This window comes from Pezoporus wallicus, unplaced genomic scaffold (assembly GCF_028554395.1).
Source record: "Pezoporus wallicus isolate ANWC-B61680 ecotype Strahan unplaced genomic scaffold, APGP_CSIRO_Pwel_v1 contig_11829, whole genome shotgun sequence".
Classification (NCBI taxonomy): Eukaryota; Metazoa; Chordata; class Aves; order Psittaciformes; family Psittacidae; genus Pezoporus; species Pezoporus wallicus.
In genome coordinates, this window is record NW_026635494.1 from 1734066 (window position 1) to 1750376 (window position 16311).

General features: G+C 46.7%; 1 protein-coding gene across 3 annotated transcripts; it reads right to left on the reverse strand.

Annotated features, from left to right (window-relative positions):
- Positions 1-5241: 5241 nt before the first annotated feature.
- On the reverse strand, positions 5242-10942 carry BSX (brain specific homeobox). Of its 3 annotated transcripts, none has more exons than XM_057396611.1 (5): positions 10753-10942; positions 10072-10142; positions 6846-7155; positions 5769-5965; positions 5242-5651 (listed from the first exon to the last, which is right to left on the reverse strand). In XM_057396611.1, exons 3-5 carry the CDS (start codon positions 7108-7110, stop codon positions 5406-5408), a joined length of 708 nt encoding a protein of 235 aa, XP_057252594.1. In that variant the 5' UTR covers positions 7111-7155; positions 10072-10142; positions 10753-10942; the 3' UTR covers positions 5242-5405. The 3 variants fall into 3 exon arrangements, with proteins under 3 accessions (XP_057252594.1, XP_057252580.1, XP_057252589.1); XM_057396597.1 differs by having other exon boundaries at positions 10072-10204; XM_057396606.1 differs by having other exon boundaries at positions 10072-10219.
- Between the last annotated feature and the right edge of the window lie 5369 nt (positions 10943-16311).

Consider the following 16311-nt stretch of genomic DNA (forward strand, 5'->3'; position numbering starts at 1 on the left):
AAAGTGATAATCCCCCCTTAATACAAACCTCAAGTACCTATTTTAATGAAACCTTCAGATGAATATCAAAGAGCTATTTACTCGTATCTAATATTTTAATTAGATTATATTCTCAATTTAACCCATTAAACCCCCTTTGATGATCTCCATGTTTAGTGTTTAGCCCCAGATGCTGGAGGTAATGAATATTGGACCTTTGATTTAATGAGAACTTCTGCCTTTCCAGCCTGACTCCCTTTGTATCCCCCTTTTTTTTATTTTCTGAGCTATAGAATTCAGTTAATTGAAGAAGTCTCTTATCACCACACATTAAGGAACCTAAATTAGCATCCCTTTTCTGATTAGAAAATGCAAGCAGACATTTCCTCTTTGATCTGAGGATTGAGTTGAAGTAGGCAACAGCCCTCTGAAAATGAGCTGATGGCCTTATTATTTGGCTGACATGCAGATGTGTCCATGTGGTGCAAAATGCTTAATGTCTTAATTGATCACCTTCCTCCCTATCTGTCATCCGACTGCCTCTTAGAGCTCCCAGAAATGAGGGTGATCTTTCCAGGTGGGTGGTGTGTTCCATTTGGGGGGCTTTAATAGACAATGAACTTTTAGGAAACATTCACATACTAAACCCATGCTAACTAGAAGCCACGTATATGATATCGGGGGGGGGGGGTGTTATAGGTTTTTTCTATGAACACAGATTGTGATAAAAAAAAAAAAGACATTATTTGCAGCATATGTGGAAAGAAAATCTTTTGATCTGCTTCAATACTAATGCAAATTTTCCCGGCACCTAACAGATACGGTGGCACAAAAAGGGACCATACAAGTAAATGATGAGCATCCATCTGCTTAAAAGCAAAGGCCAAAACTTAATGTCTTTCAAATTAGGAAGGCAAGGAATTTAAATAAGAAATAGGCCTTGAATTTTGCATTAAGTATTCAGGGAGAGACTGAGCTGGAGTAGAACCTGCCTGATGTAGTCCCACGGCTCCAGCTATCACAGCGTTACCGTGAGCACAGGCTGCCTTCACAGGGGCAGGAATTGTGTAAGCCACCCAATAGAACTCAACATTTACTTGGCAGGCTCTTTCTACTGCCACTTCTTGGTATTTTAGGTTCAGGAAGGATAGAAGCTGAAACCACCTTCACTTCTACTTAGGAGCAATGCTGCTGCAATGAAACCACCATCACATTTCTTTCGAAGGTAACTGACGTTGGCTTCCCACCATCATCTCACAAAAGGTATGAAAGTCTGGCTTATAGGCTGCTGACTGACAGAAGCATATTAGTTTAACAGTTAAAAACATTAAATCAACCATGTTCCATCATTACATCTCTAAAGACACACTGGCAAAGATGAGGACTGTAAACTAGACAAAATGATGCCTAACTCCTGCAGTCATTGAATCCTTCAAACAGGCATGAACAAGCTGGAATGTCCAAACAGCCAATGAGCCAAGCATTTGATCATTAGCACCAGGAACCAGTTCTGCATTAAATTACAATAGCAGAAAGAATATGCCTTTTTTAATTATCATTATTTTTGCATGTTGTCCAAACCTAAGTGCCCTTTGCATGAGAAGAAGCAGGCATGTGAAGAAAGGACCAGCTCTGGTGACTGCCTGTGTGGTGTGAGAAAGAGTTCTAGGTGGACAAAACCCCAGTGATGGAGACAGGCAGTGAACCTCCACTGGTGACAGCTGGTGAGGGTGAGTTACAGCAGCCTGCCTTACAGAAGAGCCTGCTCTGAACAGAAGTGATGCTGAGCCCAAAACCTGGATAGAGCAGATGCTAAAGAAGCACCCAGCAGCTCAGCAAGAGCTTTGCATAATCAGGAGAGCAGAGCGGGCAGCTGCAGGTAGCACCATAGGGCTAGCTTTCTGTGTGTCATAGGAGCACTGAAGGGTTTGTTCCAGCAGTCAAAGCAGATCCAACAAGATACACCACACCAGAGAACAGCGAGTCTTTTTAGGAAAGCAATTGAGTGGTCAGCACTGCTTTAAAGTCCCATGAAAGTCAGTGATGTTAAGGGCAGCAGACAGGAAAACACTCAAAATCAAAACAGAGAGCAAAGGTTCATAGAATTATTTTATGCAGCGTTTTGTGATTTTCTTTAATGAAATCAACAGCAACCATTAACCACTCGGCTGTTCAAATTAATTAACAGGAAACACTTCCATTTGGAAAAAGAAAAAGGAAGGATTTTGATGAAAATTCTTGAAAAATAGGAAATCCACCAAGATTTCCTGCAAGCTACTTCTACTCAGCATTTCCCCCCCCCCACATAAATATAAAAGAGCTCTAAACAATCTCCCCTACTCCTTAAGCTTCTTGGGGAAAGCAGGAGAAAGTCAGCACTCGTCACTGGATGAATAAAACCACATTTCACTTATTCTAAAGGGAGGAGATGTCTCAGGTAGGGGCTGTTTTCTTCCCCGTCTCATTTGCCCTTGTTTGCATCAAACTTGATGGGATAAGCAGCCTGTTCCCAAAGCCTTCTCCCATTAACTGCAAGGCTCAGCGCATACCAGGGCAGTGTCCTTTCCTCGGGTTGCATGGTTCACATTCTGTATGCACTTGTCACTGAGGTTGATAGCCATCAGTGGCTTTCATTTCAAACATAATTGGAATCTTAAATGTTAGCCAAGGTGCCTGGACATACAGAGAGGGGAAGAGAGGGTGGATTTGATTTGATTTCGTTGACCAGCATAAATTCTTTGTGAAGGAGAAAGTTCCCGTAGCGGCAGGGGAGAGGCAGCAGACTTAAGTGTTATCTGAGTCATATTCTGACCCTTCTTCATAGTCCTGGCGCATCCTGAGTGTGATAATGCTGGTGGCAGAAAGGGGAATGGGATCTTTGTCACACTTCTGTGTCTCAGAGAAACCTGGGTCCCATGAACCCAGCCCTGCCCAGGGGACTGAGGTGAGGGTACCTGTGGGGTTTACCTGTCCTGACCTCATTCACTATCGTCTGCAGCACTGCCTGCATTGGGGCACTCTGTGCTGCAGACCTTGTTCCTGGATGTGCCTACACCTGAATCCCAGGATCCTTCCCTCCTTGGGAACCACCATCAGACTATAACCATTGTCAATGCGCAGATGCCCCAGGCCCTGCTACTGCAGAGGAGATGAGCACTGACTTTTGGGGTGGTTGGTGAGGTGGGACCTGCCTGGTGACACAGCATTTGATCCCACTCCTTGAGCAGTGTTGGGAGGGCAGAGCCTGGCAGTGCCCACAGGCTGACACCACTACTTTCTCTACATCCACTAGATGCCTTGCCAAAGAGCAGTGTAAATGGACAGAGGAGGGAAAAGTTGCTTTTGCACATCTCTGCCCCATTCTCTCACTTCATCTTCTGCTTTTTACTTTCTCCTGCCTTTTTTTTCTTTGAGTTTTTTCCAGCACAGAGCATTTTTACACACCTTTGCCTTTAATAATAGAGAGAACAAGCAATTCCTTACACAAGTAAAAAGAAATCGCACACACCAATGTAATGAGACAGGATTTTTAATCTCCCTTTTCATTCAGGTGCAATTGTTTTAGATTATTACATCTTTATACATCCTCCTAGTGTTCCCTTTCGCTAAAATAAAGGGATTTCTCTAAATACCTTGCTGCCCAACCCTATTACCAAAGGACCCCAGCAGCAGAGCGTTATCGGCCCTGAGATGGGTATCGATACCACGCCATGAACAGCAGCTTTAGACATGGTCAGAGAGAAAACATCACTAAATATCATGTTAGAGCTTCTCTTTTATATCACTTTTAATAGTTCCTGATGAAACATGAGATCAGGGGGAGGCTGACAGAGCAAAAGGAACCAAATACTTGTTGGATAACTGAGTACAGATGCAAGTGAAGGATGGCATGGAACTGAAAGGGTTTCCAGACAGTTTCCATCACCTCCGGAGTAGGTGATGAGAGAAGGGGAGAGACAGGAGAAGCATTTCCAGAGAGCAATGTGAAATGTCCTGCTGCACCTGTGCTTAGCTCTCTACCATGCTCCAAACCACACCAAGGTTTTAGGGGGAAATTGATTGCTTTGCCTTCTGAATTATCATTTCTAGGGAGATGGTTGGCGTTTTACAAAGTTTTATGATTAAAATGCTTGTTCAGGAAGTAATTATAAAGACCATGTGAAAAATAACCAGCCATTTGATGGGCAGACAGTTGGGTATTTGGTATTTTTCCCTCCCTAAAGTGTGATGTTTATTATTTCACGGGTAAAAAGCATAAAGGGAAACCCACGAAAAGGAAGCAAACTTACACAGGACAATAATCTGTATTTTATATATTAAGCAGATTTTTTCCTCGCAAAACCGCATATCCCATAATCCAAAAAAAACCACCAAAAGTGCCCATGACACCAAATTAAAAACAAAGCTAGGAAAACAGGATTAAATAACCGAAGGAGACACCGACGCGGCATCCGGTTGCTGGTGCAGCAGGGGCTGCGCAGCCAACGTCTGAGCAAGCACAGCCTCTCCTCCAGGATTTTCCCGAGGAAAACCCCAGTTTTTCCCATTGGAAACGAGGGGCCTCCACCTCGCTCCCAAACCAGCAGCTCGCCGGGGGGGGGGGGGGGGGAAAAAATAGCATTTAAAATATCTTAATTTACCTGGAAATTAAAAGCATTTCCCTGGCAAGAAGATAAAGGCAAAGCGGCGGCTGCAACACGGAGCTCAGGGAGGCTTTGGAGCAAACGCAGGCAAGGGGAAAACAGGAGCCAAACGCTGCTCTGGGGCATCTTTGGGAGGAAAAGAGGAGTATCCGAATGGTGATTCGCACCTGGAGGCCGGGAAGGAATCAGGCTGAAATCACCGGTGCAGGTGGCTCTCCAAGCGGTTCTCTTTTGCTCGCTGGGATTGCGTCTGCTCCGAGCAATGATCGAGTTATTCGTGGTGCTCCCCCTTTCCCCTCCCTATATCGGATTAAACAAACGGTAGTTTTTGTCTTACCTGTTTCTTTGGAAGGCGTTTCCATAATTGTTTTCCTTGGGGTTGTTTGTTTTTTTTTTTTGGAGGATGTGCGTGTCCTGGAAGCTCTGCCCGGGATAAATCCGGGATAAACCCGACCTGCCCGCCGCTCCCAGTAACCACAACACGCTGCCACGGGTGCACATTTATTTCAAAACCGAGGAAAGCTGGGGGAACGGAGAGAAGTCCCATATTTCGTAGGGAAAAGGGGAAACTTAAAAGGGAACTCGCCTTATTCCGCTCTGCCTCACTAGACTTCTAGGGCTGATACCGAGGGGCAGCCGACGGTACCGCGGAGCATCACTGCCTCCTCCCGCATCACCACCTCCTCCCCAAAACGTGATCCCCTCCCCTCTGGCACTGCTCAGGGCTGGGAGATAGGGGCAGTTTGCCGGGCCGGGCCAAAGCCGCCCCGGGCCCCTGCGCAACTAGAGGCGATGGGGACCGGCGCAGAGGTCCCCCTCCTCCAGGATGTCCACCTCATCCTCGGGGTCCTGGAGCAGGAATGGGCCTGGAGGGCCCTTGCGAGGGTCGGTGCCGGCCGCCTCTGGCAGCTCGGGTTCGGGGGAGCTCTGCTCCCGGTTCTCCTCGCTTCCGGGGTGCTTGGGATCCTCCTGGGTTTTCCGCAGCTGTTTTTTGTGCTTCATCCGCCGGTTCTGGAACCACGTTTTCACCTGGGGAGAGCATCAGGAGGGGGAAAATAATAACGGTAAAGAGAAACGAGAAGGAAAAGGTGAGGATGCCACATGGGATACGGGAATGGGGCAGACACCGGTCTCTCCGCCCGGTACCTGGGTCTCGGAGAGGCTGAGCGCCGTGGCCAGCTCCACCCGCTCGGGCGTGGAGAGGTACCGCTGGATCTCAAACCTCTTCTCCAAGCCGGAGAGCTGCGAGTCGGAGAAAACGGTGCGGGCTTTGCGGCGGCGGCAATGCTTCCCGGGCAGCTCGGCGTGAGCGTGGGGCTGGAAGAGGGCTGGCACCGGCATTCCTGGAGGGACACACGGCCGAGACCCGGGTGGGCTGCAGCTCCCGGAGCTGGGCTCTCCCCCTGCCTCCCTTAGCTTTTAATGACTTTTTCGTTTACATCGTTTTTAAGGTCGTTTTATCGATTTAGGGGATTTTCTTGCTCTAAAAACAAAGCTTTTCGCCCCTGCTGAACCCTTCCCAAGCAACGCAAAGGCAGCCTGAGCAGTGCTCTCTTAAGCAGAGCCGGAGCGGTCAGCCCGGACAGAAAAACCTTCACTCTCCTGGCAATCGAACCACAACGAAAAGAAAGTAGGAAAACCGAGGACAGCGCTGGAAAAGGCTGGGAGGAAAACGATCCTCCCGGCTCCACGGCTGCGCAACTTCCCATCTCACTTGGGATGCCCGGTGAGGAACTTTGGAGGAGGATTTGTTTCCTTCCTTCCTTCTTTCCCTTCAGAGCCCGGGGAAGGATGGCAAAGCCCCGGGTTCCAGCCGGGCAGGAGGAGCCTCTCTCCCGGCCCCTGGATGCGGAGCCAGAGCAGCCCTAGCGGTGCTGCTGGAGGTGGAAAAATCAAAGCCCGGGCACTGTCTGGAGGGATAACGCAAGGAAAAAGAGATGTTATCGGTCAGAAAATAAAAGTAATTAAAAGTAATAAATGGAATATAAATGGAAAGAGAAGGAGACCCTCGAGATATCGGGCAATTGGATGGATGGCAACCTGCAGCTCCGTGCGCTCCTTTCCCTGATAACGAAGCGGGAAACCGCAGCCCGGATCCAGGTGAAGGATGCAGAAAGATGCCCGGAGGGGCTTGTCCCGTCCGGGGCTGTGGCCTCTTTTCCCCACCCGGGTCCGCCTGGCCACAAACTCCGCAGGTTCCTTCCCGCGAAGGGCTGCACTTACCCGAGGTGGTGAGGAAATAGGGGTGATGGTGATGCTCCGGCTTGTGCAGAGCAGGGTGCGGGTGAGGCGCCAGGAGGGTCGGGGTTGGCATCAGGGGGTACCCATAGTCCAAGAGGGGGACGCGAGAGGCCAAGGAGCCGGGGAAGTGCTCGGGAGCCACCTCCCGCAAGGGCTTGGGCTTGTGCAGCAGGATGTCCTCGATGAAGAAGGATGTGGGCCTAGGCGCGGAGACGGGGTGCACTGGCGAGGTGAAGTTGAGGTTCATTTCGGTTGTGGTCCCCTTGGGCAGCAGGGAAGGGAGCGAGGCGCGCTGAGAAAGAGGGATGCAGGGGGCGAGGAAGCCGCGGGGCCGGGGGTGATAAATAGAAATAATTATAACAATGAATAAATTATATTTTTTTAAAAAGGGAGAAAAAATAAATAGCGATAATAACAATTAAAAATAAATATGCCCCCCCAGCCAGAAATGAAGGGAAGAGCCGGGGGATGCGATGCGGGCGGGCTCGGGCTGTGCGGGGAGATGCGCGCCTTTGAGGCGCGGGAGAAAGGGGGGTCTCCGGCGAACCAATCGCCATCGGCCGGGCGGGGGGAACGGGCCCTCCGGGCCACCCAAACCGCGCAGGGGACGCGGAGCCGCTTGGGGTTCGGGGAGGGGGGGACGCGCAGTCTGCCCCCGGCGCACCGCACCTCAGCCCCGCAGCGCAGCGCAACCCACTCTCAGCCCCGGTGCGAGCGGTGGAGTCGGAGCTTTTTCCCAAACACAAGTGTTTTATCCTCTTGCTTTTGTAAAGGCAAAAACTTGGGGGGGGGGGGATAAATCACTGCGCTTTGCTGAGCTGCCCCCCACGCTCCGCTCCTAACTTGTCCCTTGCAGTTTGTCCCTTCCGCTCAAGTTATAACCCCGCTGGGGTTTTGTTCCCGTCCATTCCCCACTCAGTGTTGTGCTAACTCTCCTTTTCTGTTTGTCTTCTATTCCCCCCCCCCGTAATCTGTAACATTCATTTCCCCGGAGTCAATTTGCTAAAATGAGGGTGATACGCCACATCATAGCCGAGATAATTTCGGTGCGCATCGCAGAAAATTGCTCTAATTATTGATGTTAAACTCAGGGAAATTAAAAGAAGGCGCTTCTCCTTCATCTCCCGATTTTAAGCTCTAATTTGTTGAAATCGAGTTGCCATCACAATTCCAATCACTACCGTTAATAGTAAAAGTGTTCTAATAGAGGCAGAATTCGCGCAACCCATGCTATTAGATAATTAAGAAAGATGTTAGAAAGGCAAGTGCTAATCCTTGGGCACATGGACAGCATTTCCATCTGATCCAGCAGGTAGAACAAATTAATTACCAGAATCAATTAGTCCTAAAAGTACAGTTCTCAGGGAAGTGTAAGCCATGTCTTCCATATGGATGAGCTGGTAAATGGCAAATAGATGGGGGGAAACCTTCAAAAGAATAGAAATGGCAATCCTCCGGCTTTAATGAAGGCGGAACTCGGCTTTTCCAGCGGTGCCCGATGCCTCACCGGGAGAAGCCACGGGAGCCTTTATATAAAGGCAGTGCGTGTTACAGCCGCTTCGCTTCCACGCATGGATATACACATATATATGTATATATCTAAACATCAGCGGGTGCCACAGAGGCAGGAGCGCTCCGGGAGGGACGGGGCTTGCTGCCTCCCCTTGTGTTGCCACAAAATTCCCTATTTTTCTCCAGGAAACCCCCCTAAAGTTAAAACCCAATAACAAACCTGTTGCAGGATCCCCTCCCAAAACGCCCATTGCAGCATCAGCCGGGAATTTGGCCCGGGACGGGGGTGGGGTGGTGTTAAAAATACAACAGGCTAACAACTTTCTCTGAGGAGCAAATGAGTAAAGCAAATGAATTAACAGTGATGAAATGGGTCTAATGCCCACCTTGTTAACGGAGGGAGAGCGGCCCGGGGCATGTAAGCTGCTTGACTGGCCATTTCATCAGCTGGGATTGCCTCTCCGGGGGGGGGGGGGGGGGTGTGTGTGTGTCTGAGGCTTTACTCATCACTGGGGTGTGTGTATGTATGTATTTAAAGGAGATCTGAAAGATTAAAGACATATTACTTCAGCCAGATTGGGCTTTAGGACTCAGGCAAGCGTTTACCTGCTGACAGCCACATCCAGAGGGGCTCCCACTGCAGTCCTCACACCCAGGGACTATTTAAACTTCACGTTTCACGACTTTGTGACAGGAAGCGGGTGCCGGGCGCTTCCCACCATCCGCATTGTTAGCATCTTTGCCCAACAAACCTCTCACCTCTCTTTCCCCTTTTTGGTCTTTTCTGCCATAAAAGCGTAGTGATGGGGATCCAGCAGTATGGATCCCACCCCGAGACCCTAAAACGCTCTCAACCCTGGCTGCATCCATCCCCAGGATTAGCCCTTTTTACTGGCTGCCAAACACATGCACACATAGGTACTTCTATGTAACAGTTCCATTTGCTGCCAAACACACGGGTGAGTCAGGTCTTCAAATAAAACCTTTGTAGCCTCCTTTCAACGGAGCAGGGTCCCCCTTTGAGGCAGTGCCACCGCTTTTACCCAGATTTGGCAGAAACTTCCCCAAACCTGGGTAGAAGATGAGCTAAGGGTGGGAGAACAGGATGGACTGGGCTCAGTGCAAGGCAGGGAGAAGCAGCAGGTTTGGCTGCTTTACTCACCGTGTGTTTCCCTTCCCATGGAGGGGGCAGCCGAATTACCCATTGATGCTGCGCTCTCGCGTCCTCCCTCCAACACATTGTGGGACTGCATAACGTCTCAGCCTGGAACCCCGAACAGGGCTCCTGCAGGGGCACGTGTCTGTGAAGCCAGGTAGCCACACAACAATGGAGTTAGCTTGTTGTCCCTTCAATAATACACACTATTTCTAATGGCTAAAAGAGCTTTATACACTTCGCTGGTAGCATAACAGAGGCACACATAACCCCCCTGTATGTATAGACACGCACCCCCTTTAACGATTTAATAATACACGTGTGCTTTGCTTACATAACCACTGGTTGTCATTACTTGCACACTTAAGATCATTTGAAGCTATTACAGGAGAATTTTGCCTAGGAAACCAGAAATTTATTTGACTTAAAACCGAGGGGGTCATTTAAAAGGTTGGTGCAGCTCTGTTGATGTTAAAGGCTTTATTTCAGCATGTTGCATTAAGGATAAATTTGGTGCGGTTTAAAAATACATGCACTTACCTTCCCTTGGCTCTTGAAGAGGTAAGGTAGCTTGGGAGCCCAGCCTTTTCATGCCTTTCAAGACGAATCCACTCAAAAAGGAAGGGTTAAATTAAAACCAGACAGCCTCAATATGATCAAAATGGGAGCCTGGCTGCAGGAAAGAGGTCTGAAGAGCTCAGTTGGAGTAGCCACACACATAACATAGAGAGAGGTCTTTTGAACACAAAGCATGGCTTAATGGAGAGTGTTCCATGCGTGATGCTTCAGGCAAAACCACTTCCCATCCTGAAGGAACAGGGTGCCTTTGCCCAGAGCTAAAAACACTCCTGTCTTTCACTGCAGCCCCTTCCTAACTTTCTTTGCCCACATCTCCCATTTCTCCACAGGTCTCCCAGCACCCTGCAAACTCCTCATGGAAAATCATGGCTCCTGGGAGCAGGGATGCTGGGTTCATGATGACAGATTCTATACCCCCAGCTTAACTGACATAACATCAAGGCAGTGGTGGGAAGCCCCTTTGGGACTGAGGTCTGCACTAGAAGCCTTTACTGGCGTTTCAGTGTTCGCAAGCATGCCTTGCCACCAGCTCAACTTCAAGGAAGACTCAGTGGATGGGCTGCCTATTACAGCACCTGGTAGGCTGTTTCAGGATGGGCTGAGAGAAGGTGGGAGGAGAAAGAGTGTCAAAGAGGAGTTTACCTCCTAACCAGGGTTGATGGCAGCACCAGAAGATCCATCCAGGTCTTCCAAGGCTCATAACTCTGCCACCCCTTGGCTTTTGCTGCCACGAAAGGTAGCCTATGGACTGGCATTCTCCATCACGTGTAGCTGAGATGAAGTCAGAATGTGAAACAGAGAAGTAATCAGCCTGTTGGTTGTACCCCAAGACAGTGGTTAAAAGCTGGGTCTGTGTTATTCTGACAGAGTCACTGAATCTACCACAAACATCACTGTAATTTCAGGGCTACAGTTCTAGGTAAAAAGCACAGGGGGAGACGGGAGTGTTGCTGATGCAAGGGAACCACATTAAGAAGTGATTGACACAGGAAAGTATTTTGAGGCTTGTATCATTACCAATAACAGCAAGAATGTCAGGGATAAAACCAGATATGGCATCAATGACCGGCAAAACAATATCTAAAGAGTAAGAGCTTAGACTGTAGATCCCTCACAGGGCTCCCGAACCCAGCTATCTATGCATGGGCTCAGAGAGTGCATTCCTAAACCCAGAATGTTATCTCTGTACTGAAATTTTGCCTCGTTATCTGATAATCCTGAGAATGTCTGAAGGCAGGGTGCTTGCAAAAAGACAATGACTGTGTTAATGTCTATAGGTTTGGTCTAAAGGCTTCCCCTAAAACAGCGACTCTTTTAAGACCTCGGATCTTTTTAGTTACCTAATATACGTTTCCAACTTCAGCAGGGTTATCTGTGCTGCTCCAGACCACAGCGAGATTATTCCTGCTCGCTTCCTTTTCAGTGAGTCAGAAATGGGGAGGGAGGCTTAGAAGTTTCCCTGGGACCAGCTTTCAATTACTCTTCTCTTCATTTGGTTACATATCAATTCCTCCTCATCGTGCGACCAGCCCATGGGCCTTGCTTACTCCCTCGAGGCGAAGGTGATTATTTCACCCAAGACCATCTGTACTTTGGGATCTCCGCTAATCCTTTGCTCTCAGAAAAATCCATTCTTGCTGCCGTAGCCACTGCTTTGCTGCTGCCTTCTGCACTTTAATGCTTATTTGCTTCCTTTCATTCCAGCTGTGTTACAATCATCTGCACAACTCGACAGTTTGATTCACTTCTTTGCTTTAATGACTCAGAACCTCCCTTGTTTCCCTAATTTCGTGACATATGAACCTTGTACATCCTTGTTTTTAACCTTCGGGGCAGGATAATCCCCCTGTCTCATCCATTCAACCTTTATTTTAGTCCCATTGTTTTCCTACCGTTGTCTTTTTCCTTTGATTATTTCTCATACTCTTTCTGTAGCTCCACGTTCCTCTTGAAAACCCCATATGCCTTTTCTACTTAGAGGAATACTCTGAATATAGTATTGGCAGAAAACAGAAGTAACTTATACAAAAGCCAATGGCTCATACATATCTAAATGACACAAATACTTTGCTGCTTTTCAATCCCTCTCTTTACTTCCCGGCTTTAAAGTGTCTCATTTGGAGGCCTTAAAAGTAAAAACCACACAAACGATGCATTCCAAGGTCAGGGGAAGCTGCTATGACACCCAGTCTCACCCTCTGAATCACCTAAATCAGAGTTTCAGCCAGTAACTACAGTATTGAATTTAGAGAAGACATTGAACCCAGGGAGCCTGTGCAATAACAGTACCAGTCTTCTAACTCTTTATATTATATTTGGAACATCACAATATGTACGTAAGAAATAAATGCTTAGAAATCAGGTGAATGAGCCACTTTCCTCCTATCTCTACCAAGCTTCTCTATTCATCTGTATATTATGACTGAAGATCTGTGATTATTTACAAACTCTACACTAAGCTGTTGTAAATATCATTCAGCCCTCAATTAAAAGGTCAATTTCTACTGGAGCAGCTTTATAAACCGCTCAGAACAAGTCTCAACATCCTGCCTTACACGCAAACTGTTATATCCTCTTACACTGAGATTGAAGGTGTACACAAATGTGTACACTCATCTCTCACTCCATGCGTGTCACATGCACGGTGACGGTCACAAAGTGATGCTGTCTTAGCTGATTATTTTGTTAAAAGAAGAGGAATCATTCTTTAGTGAAAGATAATTAAACCTTTTCCTTTCATGTTTGCTCCAAACATGATTGCAAAACTAGTTGGACCTAGTTTACTAAAAGATAACCTTTTTGATGATCAAAGGAAGAGATTGGTTCCATTACTTGCATTAGTCAGAGTTGTCTGTGCTGTGGCCTTCAGAATAAAGGGAGAAATGTACTTTAGAAAGATCTGAGTAACACACTTTACTCGAAGCATTTTTATATTATATAGCTTCTTGACTGTTTCAGCTTACTCTGTATCTGTGCACTTTATTTTAAGCACTCCAGAAGTGGATGACAGGTCTGGGGGAAAACGGATAGAATCCAGTCAACATCTCACAAATGCATCTTCAAATAATGCCTTAAAAGTGGAAATTACATTTGGAAATGGTATTCAAATGGCGATCTGATGTAAGAGAATATAGTCCAATGTTAAAAATACTTTGTCACGTTTGTCAATGTTATTTTTAAATGGAAATGTTAAAGTGTGCTTGGTCACCTGAAACAAGTAATTCAGGCAGATGCCTCATAATAAATTAGTAAGTTAATATTTGGATGATCATAGAATCCTAAAATGGTTTGGGTTGGAAGGGACCTTAAAGCTCATCCAGTTCCAACCCCCTGCCATGGGCAGGGACACCTTCCACTAGGGCAGGTTGGTCCAGCCTGGCCTTGAACACTGCCAGGGATGGGGCAGCCACAGCTTCTCTGAGCAACTTCTGTGGTTTTACCACACCTCAAAGGATAAACTCAATTTAGTTAGTTCTGCAATATTTGGTTCAGTCCAGCTATTCCTCACTCTTTCTGATATCCCATTTTAATATGATTTCGTGCTAAAAGACCCTGAGGCTTGCACATCCCTTTCTAACTCTCCTCTTTCCCCTTACCATGGTAAGGTTGCAGCAGAGGAGCCCTTTTCAGTCACACTGGCTGGACGATCAGCAGTTCCAAACATGCACTTTCCCAAAACGCTTCACAAGTAAGTGACTGAACAGAAGGCAGGGACTTCATTATTGCAGTGTGAGGCTGGAGGATCCACACTGACCCCTCGCTCCCCCAAATCCCCATCGCTTCTTTAGGGTCTGGTGTGGCAAAAGCACAGGAGTTAGCTCACAGGAGGGTGCAGTAGCTGGGGAGAGAACTGCAGCTGAAAAGTTGACCATGGTTTTTCATGCTGAAAGAAAGCAGGGATCCCCTTCCAGCCATTCCCTGCTGTCAAAGTGTTGGCACCTAACACAGCTAACAGGCTCCCTCTTCAGTTACTGGAGAAAGCGAGGTTCCTCAGGGGGACGGGGGATGTATGGCCAGGGCCTATTCAAGCAACAGGACAGCACTATAGGATCATCTTTAATTAACTGTTAGAGTCTATCAGTGCGTCTAAGAGGAGCAGCAACTTCCTGACAGACATAACTGGACTATGGCATCAGTTTTGCATCTTGCGTGCATGCTAAAGAGTTTTCTATACGGGATAAATGCATTCTGGATAAGAAAAAAGACTTCTGTATGTCGAGTTTTCCAAGGACCAGCTCCCCCTCCCCACACCCCCCAGTAGACAAATCACTACATACAAAGTCTGGCATTTCTTTTAGGAGAAGCATGATGGAAAACTGCACAGACTGATTCTTTACTTATGGGGCACACAAGTTTGATTCTATTTTGCTCTGGGTTTAGCTTCCTTTTAGATAATACCTTAATAAGGAGTTGTGGAGCTTCCTAGTTCATAAATATATTATCTGCTTTCCAAAGCTGATGTTAGAAATGATCAGCGCAATGGAATCACTAGGCTCACCAATGCAAAGAAAGGATTTGTTCAATGCCAAAACGTGCTTTAGTTTTCTTTTGACTTTAGGGAGAGGGAATCAAGACTTGGCATTCAACAGCCTACAGCCATCGTTGCAAATTAACTTGCTGTTTGTTATTACAGATGGAAAATTAAACCTACAAGTCCAACAGGTCAAGAGCCATAAGCTTGAACGGAGGAAAACAGCAGCACAATTACGAGAAACAACATATCATGCCTTAGATTATCATAACCTTGTGCATCTTTCTCACAGGGTCCCAACAGGAGACGCGTGTGCGCACGCTTGCGTGTGGGCTCGGCTGTGCATTTCCAACCGAGATCAGTCCTCGAGTCTCCAAGTAAGTGCAAAAAGGAGAATTTTCCAGTTTGCATCCTCGGGCAAATGCAATTTCCTTCCCAACACACATTAAATTCATTTAGCCTAGTGCATTTTTAATAGACATTATTCATCTATTACCTTAATGAGCTTGTGGTGAAAGCATATTGCCTCCCAATTTTAACAAAAGCAGTCTAATATTGCTGCAGCTTTTTCCCCTTTTGCCTTCTAAGGCAGCAGCACGGAGGGGGGAAGAAAAAAAGCTATAGAGACAGATAAGGTTTTTATTCTGAGTCACAACACTACATTAAGAATAAAACCTTCCACTTAAACACTTAAATGAAAACATCGAGAAACTAATTTACCATTTGTAACCACATGATTTAAGTAGGAGCAGCTTTAATTTTCTTCCCATTTTCCTCATATTCAATGTGAGCCCACATTAGATTTCACTGGCTCAAATCACAACACTTAAAGCCACTTTCATTTTCTTTTTGATTAAATAATTGAAATTCCTGTCACTGCCTGCACTTTACTAGCACACAAATTTTATGTGTAAAGATAAATACTCTTTTTTTTTTTTCTCCCTTCCCTGCTCGTAGGCTTTTTTCCCCCCTCTTTTTTTTTTTTACCCTTTTTTTTTCAGTTTAATCTTAAAAGCAGGCAAGGTTTAGTTTATTGATGGTTCCATAAAATGGATCAGTGCTCCATTCACCTATTTCACGGAATTATACCGCTCCCATTAAGTGATTGTTTGGAGAAATTATGGAAAGCCATCTTCTCTAATTTAGCTGTCATCGTGGTAGGGTTATTGCTATCCAATCCTAAAAGGACAGGAAGCCCGGTTACTCGTGTGCTCTTCCCTCTCCCACACGCACATCCATTAATGTCTGAAGCCTTGATTTTTATTGAAGTATTTGTTTCAATTAGGGTAACAAGTCTTATTAATGCTCCCTAATAAGTTACTCTGACAAAATTCAAGCCACTTCCCATCGCCGTGATGTGAAGGGCCTGGTCAATATGCAGCATCAATTGGCAGTGCCTGTAATGAGCAGTGGATTCAAACACAGCTCCCTGCTCAATGGAGAAACAAACAAGAGTCAAGAGTCACTTCTAGCACATCCTGCAGGGCTGCAGCAAAGCCCAGTTCCATTTCTTTCACTTCCCACCCTAAACTGTGGGAGAGAATTAGCACCTTTTAAAAGCCACTAATGGATCTTACCTAGCAGTGAACAGGCTGAAGAGGATGGTGGCAGCTTGCTATCTTCATCCCATGAGGGTAGACAGTTGTCACATCCCCAGGGGACAAGGAGGTGCTCAAACAAGGCAGCTTCATGAACATTGGGCTTCAGCATCATTCCTGGCTTAGGCATTG